This window comes from Protopterus annectens, chromosome 5.part0 (genome assembly GCF_019279795.1).
Source record: "Protopterus annectens isolate FY-2018-M chromosome 5.part0, PAN1.0, whole genome shotgun sequence".
Taxonomy (NCBI): Eukaryota; Metazoa; Chordata; order Ceratodontiformes; family Protopteridae; genus Protopterus; species Protopterus annectens.
Genome location: NC_056735.1, coordinates 862609510 through 862626588, shown reverse-complemented (window position 1 = coordinate 862626588; position 17079 = coordinate 862609510). Strand labels below are relative to the sequence as shown.

At 37.7% G+C, this 17079-nt stretch overlaps 1 protein-coding gene across 3 annotated transcripts in view; it reads left to right on the top strand.

Annotated features, from left to right (window-relative positions):
• The first annotated feature begins 7048 nt into the window (after nucleotides 1-7048).
• The window catches only part of ARHGEF7 (Rho guanine nucleotide exchange factor 7), a 2881265-nt gene continuing 2871234 nt past the window's right edge, over nucleotides 7049-17079 (top strand). The window contains exon 1 of one of the 3 annotated variants that reach the window (XM_044072654.1): nucleotides 7049-8100. In XM_044072654.1, coding sequence (XP_043928589.1) covers nucleotides 7936-8100 — 165 coding nt within the window. In that variant the 5' untranslated portion in view covers nucleotides 7049-7935. Of the gene's footprint in view, nucleotides 8101-8694; nucleotides 8804-17079 lie in introns of those variants that run through there. The other 2 variants (XM_044072651.1, XM_044072652.1) reach the window with 2 other exon arrangements.

Below are 17079 nucleotides of genomic sequence, written 5' to 3'. Positions count from 1 at the left end.
TCTTTTTGTCGCTGGAAAAGGACCAAATGTAGTCTTTAAAAGTCACTTTTTCCCCAGACAAACACAGTAAAATGAACTTGAAAACATTTCACTAGCCAAATTCTCCACAAAAATGGTTTTAAACTGAGAGTTAAAAGAGCATTTCTGTTTAAAAATACAGTAGAGTCTTTTGACAGATCTTTAAAATGCAAACTCTTAGTTTTAAAATAACTTTCCTGAAAAGGAAAGCATAAATATTAGGAAAAATGATTAAATGGAAGGTTTTCTCCCCAAAGGAAACTTATCTGCACAGCTAAGAAACAGCACAAGCCAACCCACTGATCCTTGAATGCTTCAGAGGAGCATACCCGCCAGTGGGAATAAAGCTTCTGAATGGCTTGGAACTCACACTTGTCTTTTAGTTAGCTCAGTTTGAGCTGCCTGACAGTTTGGGCAAGTGGAAGGTGCCCTGAAACTCTGGGAGTTAATCGGGCTGTTATATCCTTGGCAGGTTATAACCCACACAGCTAAGGCTACTGCAGCAGTGATCAAAATGATGAACATGACATATCTTTTAGTTTTTCTTTTTGACAGGAATTTCTTAAGAAACAGATGTAGGTTTACCAGTAATAACCTCCCTAATGATAGGCACACCTTTATGTCTAGAAAGAGTGGCACTCTCCTCCCCTTCTCCCAGACTGGGTTTTCCTTGCCTACAAAGGGCACTTCAACAGCTGCAGAGGATGTGTCTAACCCCTGGTCCATAGTGACTGTAAGGACCACATCAGTAGGACTCAAGGAAAAAAGATTGGTCTGAAGGACCAGCTTTGTCCATAGCAGCGTCACCCACCTGTGGGTTAGCACTTTAGTAGCATGCCATTGTGGCAAAGGCTGTTTATAATAATTTTCTTATTTTTGTAGATGGAAGAAGGAAGAACTGAGGAACCACTAGGTTGTTCTATAGTTAAGCCAAAAAAGGGCACCTGACACCCAGGAAAGCCTAGCAGGGGTAGTCAATAAAATAGGAAAGTTGTAAAAAAAAAAAAAAGTAACTTCTTGACTAATACAACACAGTAAAAAGCACTTTAAACTCTTACCATAGCCCACAAAAGTAAAATGACACAAGTTTCACAATAGAAAAAGTAGTTTAAAATAGGTTTTAACAAATTTTTACCACAAAGGTAAAAAAGTAACTCTTCAGCTTTAAAGTATATAAAAGTCATGTGACTGTCAATGAAACCACTTTTTCCTAGCCAAAGTAAATACATTTTACAGAAAAGGTAAGTTTTCTGCCAAAAAAGTCAAGTGGAAGTTTTTTCCCCAAAAGAAACTTATCTGACCAGCAAGGGAACTGCATTAGCTGACTGTTGTTCCTCAAAAGCCTGTACAGGAGCACACTCTTCATAGACAGGAAAGATCTGAAGGGTTTGGGGCCCAAACCTGACTTTTAGTCAGCTCATCTTCAGCTGACTAACAATTAAGGTGCATGGAAGGTACCCTGAATCTTTAGAAGCTTGCCTGCAATTATATACTTAGCAGTATATAAACCACAGAGGCTACTGCAGCAGTGATCCTTATGAAGAACATTTAGCAATTTATTTTTTTTTGCTTGCCCTTAACTCATTAAGCTGTTTACCTAACAGGCAATGCTGTAGTCACAACTTGACTTTCAGCAACCAACCTTGCCAATGACATACTCTGATCTACGTTAGTGGATGACTTAAAACAGTATACCTCATCAGACATGGAACTGAGAACACAACTACAAAAGGGTAACTTTTTTCAGATGATATAAGAATGACATTTATGTCTTCAAAAAGGTGTGAAAGCAACATCTGTAGCAAGAAAACTGAAACATCAAATAATATCTACCTGGAAGAGGAATGTGACATAAAAGAACATGACCAAGAGGGAGTATGTAAGTGTCTGGGACTTGATGAAGAGTCAGAAGTAATGTATAAATATCTGGGAATACATGAAGGGTCAGCAATACAGTATGAACAATTGAGAACAAAACTTAGTAAGGAATATTTTAGAAGACTAAAACTAATATTGAAAACTGCCTTGACATCTAGGAATAAAGTTCAAGCTATAAATCATTTTGCTCTTCTATTTAACTTATAGCTTTGGTGTAATTGACTGGCCCAAAAAAACACTGAAATAGTTGACAAAAATCAAGAAAACTGCCTTCATGCTTATCAAATAACAGATAAAAGCAGTGCGCAATATTGACTGCATAGCCCTTGTTCTAAAGGACTATATACTCACTCCCCCCTGCTTATTCTAAGGCTTTTGGTCTCCATTTATAATGTAACTACAGTGATGCCATGTTTAGATCTTCTCACTGACAATCCTACAGAATCCTCCATTAACTGTCTCCATCGATCTCTTTTTTATGTTTTCTTTAGGAAGTGCATTGATCTCTCCCACTTCTGATTTGTTTTCATAAACCACCCACCTTTTATGGCTCCTATTATCTTACCCATCTCCTCTGTAATTCAACAAGCTTGTTCTTCCTCTTGTTTCTCTTTCAAAGCATTTAATAAGGTTTTACTCGCCTATTTCATTTATATTTCCACAATCCTTATCTGTCCTTGTTTCAACCCTCCAAGACCTCTCTATCAATGTCTCACTCATTCTTCCACAATGTAATGTTTTGTAGTCCCAAATCTATGCTGCCTTCAGGAAGCAGACATTCATCCCTACCATGGTAAACTATACAGCCACTTCCCCAGTGACTCTTACTTTTCCTTTATAATGACAGGCACTAAACTATGCACCCTTAGCTAGGTCCCATATGTGCTAAAGTACAGTCTTGTTCAACCATTGCTTCTGAGATATCTGTTACCTTAGTTATACCCAAGCTATGGACCCCCCTTTGCTACAAGTTAAGCTTAATACCATTACATTTCTCCTGACCGTTGCCTTTATTTTGTTACATTTACTACGGCTCTTTTGCTCTTCGCAAAGTTAGAGATACTTATTGTAATGTAGATTACACCTGAAAACTGGAAAATAGATAACTCTGTAATGCACTTTCATGACATCAGAAAAGTGTAAAAAAACAGGATTATGACTGGGTCTTCAATCCTAACCCACTTGTCATCTACTCAAGAAATGTGTGTGAAGCTCAAAAAGTGAATACTGAGATGCATTTTGAGAACAGATAACTAGTGGGTTATGACTGGTGAAACCTGATCATAATTTTTGTAGTACATGAAGCATTAGCTACTCTAATGCACTATGAATTACATAAAAAAATAGTGTTGGAACACAAAATATTGTTTAGCTTTTGAAGCTATAATACACTTAACCCTGCCACACAGACAGTGGTCAGACGCAAAGTAAACTTTTGATAAAGCAACAGCTTTATAAGCTAAGACACCTCACTCTGCACTACTTCTATTTTTTTCTGTATATCATTGCAATGATATACCACAATGCCCCCTTGCAACATAAACCCCCCACTTTTACAATTTTCGGGATGGGTCATGGGACTCAGATAACCCATTCATAATGGCAGTCATAGTACACCTTTTAGAACTGTTTAGCTTTAGATGCGGGTCTGAGGTGGATGCAGTGTACTCCTCTAGTACATGACTAAATCATAAAAGCTTCAAAAGTTGAATAAGTTGGCATTTGCACTTTTGACATCAGAAGATTGTACAACATGCTTACCTTTTTGCCAGTTTGAAAGCATAATCAGTCTGGTCTACTCTGTCTACTGACACCTTGTTGTGTACTTAGTTTTCAAAGTTGTTCCCCCCAGCCCTGTTTGGCTCACCCTTACTTTAGGAATGAATGGGACAATTGTGGGCTGCACAGGAGCTATTGGGCAGGGTATAGGTATGCAGATAATGGAGAAGTAGCAAGAAAAAAAGCTGGAAAACACTTTGCTCTTCTATACATGTTTTTAATACATTGGGGGAAAGAAAGTTCCATATATTTCAAAGAATTACGATTGTATTTCTGCGATCAATCTTCTCTCAAAATGTATCTCAAGATCAACCTCTCAAGCTTCATTTTTGAGGTGAATTTTGTTGACAACTGTCCATTAATTTCTCAAATCCATAAAAACATTGTTAAGCGACTAGTGACCCAACCTTATACATATTTAATGTGTGTGTGTGTACACATGCATGCTTCTGTGGTAGTGTGGTAATGTATAAAACACACTGGAGCCACGTGTCTGAAATTCTGTGCACTTTAATTTACAGATATCTGACAAAACCAGGTAAAAACAAAACAATATTTGTGAACAGAAAACACAAAAACGTCTCATAGTATTTGTGAAAAAAAATTAAAAGGTCTTGCAGGTTTTCACCTTCATTAACTCTTACAGACAGCAAACAAGAGTCTCCACTCTTGCAAAATTCCTCTTCTGTATCAAGACAAAAATGCCTCTTCCAAGCAATACTTCTGGGTCAAAAGGCAAATGCCTCTTCAAAGCAATTCTCCCACTGAACATAGCTACAATCTTCTTTTCTCAGTAATTCTCTCTCTGTTCCCTCTGTGTTGAGAAGCAAACATCTTTTCCACACAAATTACTCTCTCTGCAATGACTGGCAAATGACTCACACATGTTGAGCCATAGCCCTTACTTTTAACTTAATTCCAGTGAGGGATTTTACTCTATTAATGACAATTATTGTTTGCTGTTTACCTTAATAGGAAGTATACTCTCCCAGCTCACAAACAGAATTCACATGAGAAAGCTATATTTTCACAACAGTATATTTTCATCAAAACAATCACGAAACAACATATTTTTCATTATTTTAACATCTGCTGTACCACAAAGACCCCTCTTCTAACACAGAACTCCCAGTTCTATACTTTTCAGGCTAGGTCATGGGACTCAAATAACCCAATGGCAGCCATATTACTGGACCCAAATATCCCAGAGTCATATTAAGGATGGTCAAAACCCCTTGTACTGCCTATTCTCTCCGTAATCTCAACCACTATATGCATTGGACAACTGACAAATCTGCTGAATGCTTCAGTAACTCAATTTAAGCATTAAGCATCATTCCCACTTCCTTTTTTGTTGCCTTTCTTTAGGAATCTGGTACTTTATATTGTTTTAAGTTCATAATTTCAGTATGGTGTTGAACTACATTTGTCACACCCTGTAGTTCTAGAAGCAAAACTCTTATTTCTAAATAATTATTTCACTTTTTGTTTCCAGGCCTAAGGGCAAAGTCTCAATAGCCTGAACATTAGGGATATTATTCCTCAGTATCATACTACTGGCAACCATCTCACCTACCAGGCTTACTAAGAAGCTTTAGCTTCCTCCATGGTTTTAACACATTTATGTCAAACACATGCTTTAGTCTTCTTTCCATTCTGTCTTATATTGTAGCTCATTTATTTCTTCTGACTCATCACAGGATGCTTGCTATTTCACTACGAATTTATTTTCAGCAGAGAGGTCTAACACTGTGTCCCATTTTAAATGTCCTGAGTCTGGCATTCTTTATATACACCCTCTGTTGCATTTCTTGTGCCCTTTGCATGTTTCTTCACTATTTTGCACAATGATTTTAAAATTATCTTGCATGTTTGTGCCCCGTAGTTCAACACTTTTAAACTGGGTTTTCTGTTCCTCTAAAGTTGTACTGGTTAGTCTTGGCTGTGTCTCCTATATATCAAATCAAATGGGCTAAAGCCGGTTATTTTTCTTTATATAATACAAATGATACATTTTTATACATAAAATGCATGTCACCCATCCACTTGTTCATAGCACCTTTAGTTTGAAAAAAATTGCAGCTGTTTATGTCAAAGGTTACAATTATTGATTAGGTAAAAAGTCATTGCCAATACCATTTCTGAACTATCTTATTCCTAATATTTAAAACAAGTACTATTTATTTATTTCAGTTTGTTTACCAGATAGTAGACTGACCAATATATACCATTTGCAGTCATAGTCTGGGTGAAGAAATTCACAACAAAATAAATAAATACTTCACAGACAACACAGTTTGTTTGCAATTTTGTTTCTTCAGTAATTTGCCTGTACATTTTAACACACTACAGACTTAAGGCTGAAGCCACCACCACATAACTGCGGCAAAGGTGTAGCTAGGCATACTCAGTAAGCTCATACAAGTAGGGTTACCACCTGTCTCACTTTGCGCAGTTGTGTCCTGCAAAGAAATCGAAAAAAAAAAAATGGCAAATGTCCTGAGATTTTAGGACAAACATATTTCCTATAGTTTATGTAATAGCTGTATAAAACAGTTATTCTGTATCTGAAACACCTAAATGTTATAAGAAACAAAATAAGCACCTAAAATGCTACAAAAAGTGAAGTTCTGTCCTTTGTATGTTTTGCCTGCAAAATCTGATCTTTTTACCAAAAAATGTCCCACATACCAGTACATTTTTTTCGGAGTAGCAGCTCTTGGAAACTTCAACAATCAAAAAGCACATAATGTATACAACCGTGTAAAGTAATACTTATAGTATGGAGGTATACAAAGAAAGCTTCTGTTAAAGGAATACATCTGTAAAAAGTCTTTTTGTAGATAAAACTAGTAACAGCTGAAAAGAACAGGTCCCCTTCCTATATGTCTGCAGTAGCATTTTGAAAGTTTTGTACATTTTCAAAATGACGGGTAAATGGTAGGGTCAATAACATTAGGTCTCACTACAAAATGTAAATTTGTGACTGTGACCCTTATTGTACTGTGGGTTCAAATAAAGCGCACAAATCATTTGCATTGCATGCTTGGGTGTTTAATTCCCGCGTCCTCTGTAAGGCATTTACAAAATCAGAAATTATTTGCTGATACCTATCAATTTACCTTTCCCCATCAATATTTCTGCCATCTTGACCTGGACTTTATAAAATCTATCATGCACTGTTGTGGGCCGCCGCTTGCACATTAAGGACACAAACTTAAATTAAGACACTAAACACACAAAAAATAAGTATTGTTTACAATCGACCCGTATGATTTCCGGAGAAAATAAAGGAGTCCAGTCACTCGCAGACTCCAGTTTCCAGCCCAACTTTGTTTGACCTTTTAAGAACAGTTTAGAGAAGAAGCAATCTGTTGTCCACATTCGCGCTAATACTTGAGAAACTGAGGAATAAACCACATTCATAGCATATGGCTGGTTAGTCAAAAATAGTCACTGTTAGGGGGGAGATGACTACATAGCCACCACATGAAGCACTGCAGTCGAAGAAATCTCAGCTAGTACAGGGTAAAAGTGCCTTCCGACTAGGATTGGTTGCTGCTCTGGGTTACTCCCCTAATACATGATGCCTCCTGAGTGAGTTCAGGAAAGTCATTTCAGGGTTAATAATGTAACACAGAGCACCAATACCGAACTTATTTGACAGTCGTAGGCTTACCCGTCTCACGGTACTATCAGCTATCTGAAATGGTCAAATGCCAAACCCCACCATTAGTTATTTGACACGAATTAAACAGCTGTGTGTGTTTATACGCATTATGACTACACTCACTTTGTTATATGTAGCGCGTGCATCCTTATCTCTTTATATATATATGTAATATGTTTACAGACGCTTGTCGACGTTGATGGGCACTGAACAGGTGCTGTGTAGTCACGGCTAATGCAAAACCAGGTCCAGTAAGTGCCATTTCATGCAAATCTCTTTGTGAGGGGCAGCAGAACGGGTTCCTTCTCTTATGTCAATGATGTCATCTGCCGGAAGAACGGGGTTGTGAGGCAGTGCAGGTTGTGTATTTCATAAAGAGCACTTGACAGATTGCCAAAAAAAAAAAATTGTGAGGGAACTGGACCTTCTGGATTTCGAAAGGCGAATCGTCATCATTTTCATCTACATGGAGAAGGAGGGATCATTTGCCTTTACGTGAAAGGAAAATAGAGACAAATTATACTCAAATGTTTTTGTTCTCCTCTGCTGCGCTCGTTTTTCCCCCTTGGATGCATGCTGGTTAGAGAGCCATGAATTCGGCCGAACAGACAGTTACATGGCTGATAACTCTGGGGGTCTTAGATTCGCCTAAAAAGACCATATCGGATCCTGAAGGATTTTTACAGTCGTCCCTGAAAGATGGGGTGGTCCTCTGCAAATTACTGGATCGCCTGCTTCCAGGTTCCATAGATAAAGTAAGTCCTACTAGCTTAAAAATGCGACATAATGTCCATGTGAGAGTGCCTTAATAATGCGAAACATTTATAGTGTTCATTTGAAGTGTGTGACCAAGCCAGTTATAGCTGCTGTCTTCCATTGTATGTAGGCTAAATGCATTGCTTCAATTAATTGCATAATGCGTCTGGTATAAATAAACCACAGCAATGAGACTCATGTATAGAAAAAAATAAATAAATAATTTGGGGTGGTCAGATTGTCAACCGTCTGTCTTGTCTAACCGCTGCTACCCTCATTTGGTTTCAAGAGGCTTTACGAAAATAAATAGCATAGATTGTTGTTTGCTGTTGCACATGGTGTCACTTAAAAGCTTCCCACAGAATCAGATCAGCAGTTCTGTCCCCATCAGGCATTAACTAAACAAGCAGGCGGGGACCTTCTGCTGCGCTCTTTGTGCAGAGCTTCCTATACCAGGTGAGAAAAGCTGACACTCGTGTAAGTACTGGAAAAATAGGCAGTAGCGCAAAGTTACCTGCAGGATCAAAGGTAGTACATCCGGGAAGGTATGACAGGACTGACTTGTAGGTTACTTTTTAAAAGGGACACTAGATGTTCGGTGGGGACTAGAGGAGTATTCACACGAGCTGTGAAAGTGCAGGTGGATCTTTTAATAGTCATACGTTAAAGGAGGTGATGAGTCAAAATAAACTTCAAGTTAAGGTAATGTAGTACAGAAGGTATGATATAAACTGTTTGATGTAGACTGTTGAATGTGGCTTGCCAGAGTGAAGCAGTGGCAAGTAGTTTTTTATGTACTTCACAGTGCTTTTAGAATGGTCATCCTGTCTGGGCAAATGATGCCCCAAGAAGAGTCCCGTCCCACTGACAAGAAGTAAATGGTTACTGGTAAAATACTGCAGTCATGGTAATTGACTGAGGTGGAAAAGTGCCTTCTAGAAATAAATAATATTAAGAAGTACTAAGTGGGGATGAAGAAGGAAGAATTGGAAGTTGGAGAAAGCCTTATGGAAGTGGTAATGCGATAGCTTATGCAGAGTTATTGTAGGTGAATTTCAGAGAGAGGAAATATACTGATATGCTAAATATTTAACAACAAGCTTGAAAGCATTGCTAGCTTCCAGCTACAAAGATGACTGGCAACAACATTAAGAAATCTTAATGCAAGAAGACAAGGTTCGACTCCCCGTGGAAGGCACTCTAGTCACACAGATGTTAAAAAGCTGTTTAAGCTTGCCTTCAGTGAAGGAAGGAAGCAAGATCCCACTTTATAAGAATTTAAACTTGTCTTAATTAAGAAAAAAGTAGGACAACTGAAACCAAGCAATATAACATGAATAAAAAAAAATGGATGAAGTGTTATGATGAAATCCTCCCCTCCTTCTGTGGTGGAAGGTAGGCTTGGTAAGGGAGACCAAAGGTAAGTGGGGGAAAAAGGATACAGGAATTACTAACTAATTCTCCCACAGAGCTGGTGACCTCAAGTGTGTTTGGGGGTCTGGAGATGTAACAGACTGTGACCCACTGTGGCAGATTGTATGATGGAGTGTAACTGATTGCAGTTTAAACTGCTTTAGGAATTTTTACAAGTGGTGCAGGGCATATTTTGACAGTGCTACTAGCTCTGAAGTGTTTTGGGAAATAATTATTTGAATGTGTTTTCCTGAAAATTCTTCCTTGTGCATATCTGAGCTAATTGGCTTTAACTTAGAAGGCTGGCTAAAATTTGCAATAAACACATGGCTGCAGCCATTTAATCCACCATGTGTAAGTGTTGTGTGTATCTGTAATTCAAGCAGTGTATTCAGCAAAACAAGCTGTGTATACGAATGTTAAAAAGGGGTAGGTTTTGCAAAGCTGATTACAATGTTATGGTTACAGTGATGTTTATTTATTTTTTTTATTTATTTTACATTTGTTGACCGGGCTAGTCCAACTGGATACATGTCCATTTTCAGTAGAGGCCCGGGGAGATAAGCTCCATTAAGCTAATACAAAAATACATGGGTGATAGAGATTAGCATCAATAACTTGACTACAAAGTTTAGAAAACAATACACTAATACTAGCTACATATTTACAGAGAGGAGGGTTTGACATTCATCATTTTGAAGTTTAGAAAGCAATACAGTACTGCTAGATACATAATTACAGAGCAGAGGTTTTGACAATCATCATGTTGATGGATAAGAAAAAAGATCATGATACAAACGAAGAATTCAGGTTATTTCAAAATTCTGCACTCAAAGTGACAAAAAGTTGCTAATATATACACAGAGGAAACATGCTCACAGTAGAATGCTTGTTATACACTTAATACTCAGAGGTAGATTTTAGTAAGACTAGGCTAGAGTCAGAAAGTAAGGAAGCTTACTAATCCTACTATATGAAATTTGGGAGGGAGGTATAAAGAGAAGCAGCAGTAGTGAGAGGAGAGGACGTAGAGTAAAGGAGAGTGTTAGTCTGGGTTAGTACATGGCATAGCCATTGTGTTTTAAGGAGTGTTTTTAGTTGTTTTTTGAAAAGCTGTAATGAGGAAAGCGATGATAGATTGCTGGGAAGCCTGGTCCAGGTTTTCCCACAGTGTAAGAGAAAAGAGAATCACCTGCTTTGTTGTGGGACTTATGGATGGTTACTAGTAATTTATCTGCTGAGCGAAGGGTTGTAAGATTTTTGTAGGGGGTGATAAGGCTATTGAGTATTGGAGTATGACTGGGATGATACAGAATCTTGTGGGTGATAGTAAGCTGCTGAAATTTAAGCTGGTTTTGCAGTTCCAGCCATCCTAGCTGTTTGAGATTTTGACAATGGTGGGTTCTAAATGGGGAGCCAGTGGCAAATCTGGCAATGTTGTTATAGGAGGTTACCAGTTTGTTAATGTTGCTTTTGGAAAGATTAGTATAAATGGGGGAGGCATAGAGGAGGATGGAGATCAGGTGGGTGTGGGCAGTGGTCGTTTTGGCTACAGTGGTAAGGAAAGGTTTTATCCGGTAAAGGGAACCTAGTTTTCTATTCAGTGATTTAATGGTTGAGTTAATGCGTGAGTCAAAGTTAAGGTTGTGGTCAGTTATTACGCCTAAGAGTTTGATGATTAGGTCAAGAGATATGACAGTGCCATTAATGGATAAAACTGTTAGATCTATTGGGGAGGATTTTAGTGTTGGAGGGAACAGCAATAGTTTGTTTTTTTGGGGGGGAGGAGGAGGCAGCATTGAAGGAACCAGTTTTCTACTCAGTTAAATACTTTTTGGGTGATGGATTGGAGTTCAGCTGAAGAAGAGGTGGCACAAATTAATGTGGAGTCATCTGCATATTGTATGCAGGTAGCTTGAGGAAGATTTACATTTAGATCATTAATGAATATAGAGAACAGGAGAGGTCCCAAGATAGAGCCTTCAGGGGCACCAAGGGTAATAGGGAGATGTATGGATAGGTTATTGTCCCAAAGGATGACTTGTTGTCTATTTTCTAAGTAGGACTTGAACCATTGTAATGCCTGTGTGTCTAGTGAGAGTGATTTGAGTATGTGTATAAATAACTGATGGTTAACCATATCGAAGTCTTTAGAGAGGTCAGTAAAAAGTGCAGAAGAAAGCATGTTGTTATTACAATTTGTTAATACAGTCAGAAAAGGATAGGAGGTAAGTGGTAGTATTATTATGAAAAGGCCTATAGCCGTGCTTGACAGTCCACTAGTAGGTTGTTTTGGAGAAGGTGATCAGGTAGTTGCTGGTGGATGCATTTTTCCATGATTTTGGCTAAAGGAGAGAGTAAGGCTATGAGATGAAAGTTTGAGATTTTGGTTGAGTTGCCACCTTTGTGTAGTGGGATTATGTGGGAGATTTTCCAGGGAGATGGGATGGATTCAGTAATGGTTATGTTAATTAGGATGGAAATGGGATAGGCCAATACTTTTGCTGCAATTTGCAGGTATTCAGCTGGTAGCAGATCAGCTGAGGGTGTGCATGGTTTAAGTTTCTGAAGTAGGGTGTAGATGAGGGATGTTGGAACTGGTTGTAAGTGAAAGGTAGGAGGTAAGCTAGTTAAGGAGGAAGGCAGGCTTGAGGAAATAGGTGGTAGCTAGAGATTGGACAGTTTCAGTAAAGAAGGTATTGAAAGCATCAGCAATCTGGTTGGGAGTGTTAAGGGAGAAGCCTGATAGGGTTGGTGTCTTGGAATGGCCTGGGTGTAGAAGTTTATTAATACCTGACCAGAAACTTTGTGGTTTTTGTTGATGATTTTGCTGGAGTTTAAAGTAAAAGTTTTCTTTGTCAAAAAGTATTGATTTTAGTGGCATTTTTCAGCTGTTTAAAGTTTTGATGATCAGTTGGGTTTTTAGTAGTTCTCCATTTGGACCAGATTTTGTTTCTCAATAAGATTTTATGCCTAGTCTCTGCCATGGGGCAGGTTTACTCCTAGTTCTAGTAGAGCGAGTAGGGGCATGGTAATCCAGGATATGTAGTCATTTAGAGTTAAAATATGATACTGCTTCCTCAAGAGGGAGGTGCTTTAGGGGTGACCAGTCACAAGCCTTAAGCTCTGCTTGAAAGCTTATTGGGACAGCATTTCTTTTTTAGTTCTAAAGATGGTTTGGTTGGGAATAAAGGTCTTTTGTCTAATTATATAAGTAAGTGAGTGGTCACTAATGTTATCCGGGAGGGTGCCTACTTTATATGAGAGGGGATGGCTATTTACTAAGATCCAGTCTAAGGTGCTTTCTGTATTACTGGGTTTATGGATTCTAGTGGGGTGGTGATTGTTTGGGAGAAGCTGTATAGGTTTATATGGGCACTAGGATTGGCAGAAGTACAGCTATTCCAATCTATATTAAATTGGTTTCTTGTGGGAAGGATGTAGAAAGCCAGCTGAGGGTACTTTCAAGGGTGTTGATGTTATTGCCTGGAGGTAGGTAAGAGCATATTATCTATATGGATTTGCTAGCATTGATCTGAAGCTTAGAAATAAGGATTTCAGCATTACTATCTAAAGGTAGTTGTACATTTGGTGAAGTAACGTCTAACTCTGATTTGTACAGAATTGCTACCCCTTCACCCTTTGTGTTGATGAGTGGTTGGTGGTAAAATGCAGTTATGAAAAATGAATTAAAGTATACACAAATTGGAGGTTGACTTTGAGGCAAGGAGAGCTGGGAATGAATATTTTGATACTGTTACTCTTGGAAAGAGCTGTATTTTTTCTCAGACAAAAAGACTAGTAATGTAGATGGTAGTGTGGACAGAAACAGATAAGGGAAAGTCCAGGAGCAACAGTGTAAAATCCTTAGGTTTATGTAGATACTGTATCTTGACTGAAACAATCACCTCTCCTGTAGCATTTTGTTTTAGTTTTATTTCAGTTTCTGCCACCTTCTTTGTACTTTATCTTGCACAATGGTTTTCCAGTTAACTTAAGCAATGAACAAATTATACTAAGTTGGCTTGGATTTAGTTTACATAACCTCCAATTCGATTTTATGTAACTCATGATTATGTTACTTTGTCTTAATAGTAAATAAAATTGGACAGAAGATCAGAACATGTACCTAGTTGCAAATGCAGAACATAAATAAATCATACAGTAATTTGTAGAGATTTAGTGAAGTAAACTAAAGCCTGGTAGCCATCTCTTGATTGGGATTGGTAGTGAAGAGCAATTCAACAGGCTCGGCTCCTAAAGCCTACGAGCCACCTTCATATTCTAATTTCCCTGTTCATTTTCACATAAAACAATGATTTAAGATGTTATAAAAGGTTATCACTGTTACTGACTCTGTTAGGTACTTTTGTGAAATACACGGGATGACAGGCTTTGGAAAGTGATGCTATATCAATAAATAAACCAATGCTCCCTGATCAAATCATAAAAAAAAGCAGATGTGATTATTCGAACATGCCAACTTTAAAATGATTATTTTTTACCCTTCCTGTGCTGTGAAGGAGGCTGTGTCCTTGCACACCCAAGATGAGCAGGTTGCAGTATTTCAGAGAGAGGAGGATGCTGGGTGATCATCATCAACCCCCCATTTTGTCAAAGGGAACATTTTAGTGATGGTTGTGAACTATGGTATGGCACAAGACTTTGTTGAATAGGAAATTTCTTCCAGAGTTACTTGGGCCTAGGATGTAAGCCAAGATAGGTATAGGTGTAGGTTCTTCTTACTTAATGTAATAACCAAGTGTGTGTATGTGTCTACTGAATTTTAGATGGTGCAATATTTGTATGATTTCCATACTGTTTTAAGCACTGGAAATGCTTTTCTGCAGAGATATCTCCGTAAACACCTAACCCGCCTAACCAGTTGATATAATTCTATATCACACGTCTGTAGACAGTCTATTCCATAAACCAGCACTTGGATCATAAGTATAGTTAATATACAGGGTAGACAGAGAATATCACTAAATAGTCTGTGTCACACCTGTTGCTGTGTCTGCTGTTTACTGGTTCTGGTGTTGTATGGTTGAAACCTTGCTCTGATGAAAGTGTTTGTAGTTTTGGCTAATAGGGGGTACCACCCATCTGGAAGAAGGGATGGGTTGAGACTTTTAACTGTTTCTTCTTCCTGTTTCCTATCCTGTACATGTATAATAATAAAGCGGTGCTAAACTGGAGAAAATCTCAAAGCCTTTGTAAAGCATTACTCTTTTTCATTATGTTGAATGCATTGCTTCAGCTGAACATAGTTTTTTTTTACTTGGGGGGGGGGTGAAGATAAAATGCTCAGGTTATACAACATAAGTAAAATGACTTAATTGACAGCTTATAAGATGATTTATTTATGGCAGTTTTACAGAGAAAGAAGTTCACAGATGTTTATATGAGGGTAGACATTAACTGACAGTTATGTAAAACACTTTACAAACAGCTACTGGACATTTATACATATACATATGTGTGTATATATATATATATATATATATATATATATATATGTATGTTGGAAGAGGGATACTGACTGGAACTTTGACCTTTACTTTCAAAATCTCACAAATATTGCATGTAGTTTTAACTGATGATATTATCGCTCACTAGTCTGCATAAACCGTTTACACAGACTAGTACACTAGACTAAGTCCTCAAACTACTACTTATTTTCCCACTTTCTATATATTTTTTAAACTCTTTAAAAAGTGATTTATATTAAACTTAAGGACAATCCCTGTCCAACACTTACTTTTTACCTCACTTACCACACTTCCTTTTGTCTTCCAGTATAACTTTTTAACTCTAAAAGCTGTCTAAGAACACAGTTATTACCACACTTCCCTATGTCTTCCAGTGTATATTTGCCACGCTTTCTAGTAAACCTAGATCTCCATTACAAGTCATTTATTTGATAGTTTATTTTATTGTTATTTAGTCATTTAGGCAAATCTGATTCTTTGTAACCTTATGGATTTTAGCACACCTGGCCTGTCTGTGAAGAACTGTTTTAAGTTCTTGCAAATTCATATTCATTGCTTCAGTAATACTGTCCATTCACTTTAGCCTCTATTGCCTTCTCTTTTTTATTGCCTTTGATCTTTTCTAGTATATGTATCTTTTGTAGTGAATTCAGTCTTCTTATTATGCGGCCAGAGTATTTAAGTTTTAGTTTTACTGTCATTCCTTCCAGTGAACAGACTGCATTTATTTGCATTAGTATTGATGGATTCGATATTCTTGAAGTTCGTGGAAATTGCAAACATGTTTTCTCCAGTGCCACAGTTCAAAAGCATTGATTATTTAAGGCACAGCCTTATTTATAGTTCAAGTCTCACAGTTTTGTGTTAATACTGGGAAAATCATAGCTTTGACTATATGGATCCTGATTGACATTGTGATGTCTTTGTTCTTTAAAGTATTATCCAGATATGCCTTAACTTTCCTGCTAGCCTAGGGAGCAAGTATCTTTTAATTTCATGGCTGTAATCACTATGTGTAGAGATCTTTGAGCCCAGGAAAATAAACTCTGGTATTGCTTCCATTTCTTCCGTACCTATCTGCACGTTGCAAACACACAAGCACACTCATACATTGCTGAGAAAGCCCTTTACTTAGGCACTGTTCGAATCATAGATATGAAATGATAAAATGAAAGCTGTGAATATCCTTTTACTTCTACAGTTCTACTTATTTGCAAAGAATTGCTAAGGCTAGATGACACCATTTTGCTTGATCTGACTTACGTTATTCTTTGATGTAACTGTTGTGTTGAACAACAAACCAGCTTTTGCAATTTTTACTTTAACCTTCATCAACAGGCTGTTCATCTGTTCTTCACTTTCAACCATTAGAGCTGCATCATCTCTATATTTTGAGGTTGATAATATTTCTCTCCGCAGTTTTGATTTCAGCATCTTATTCGGCTAACCCAGCAATTCTCATGATATATTTAGTACATAATTTGAATATGCAGAGTGACGTTATACAGTTTTCTCATACTCTTTTTCCCAGTCCTGAACCAGTCAGTTTTTCCATATTTGGTTGTAACTGTTGCTGTTTGCTCTGCATACAAATTGTTTAGGAGGTAAATAAGGTGAACAGGTAACCCAATTTCTCTAAGACCTTGCTACAGTTTATCATCTGTAGTCAAAGGCTTTAAGAGTAGTAAAACCAAAGTAAATGTTTTTCTAAAACTGCCTTGCTTTCTCATTATCTAGCGGATAGTGGCAGTTTGATCTGTGTTGCCTCTGCCCTTTCAAAACCAGTACATCTGCCAGTTCATGGTTCACATACTGCTGTAGTCTAGTTTTCAGGGTCTTGAGCATTATATTATTACCAGCATGTGAAACAAGTACAACTGTCCAATCATTTGAGCATTCTTTAGCGCTGCCCTTTTTTGGGCCTGTAAAGTAAATTGACCTCTTCTAATCTAATGGCCGTTGTCATGTTGTGGCAAATTCTAAGCAGCACTGTAATAGCATTGATTTGCAGGAATTTAATCACTTCAGATGGAATTCTATCACTTCTTGTGGCCTTGTTATTAGCAATACTTT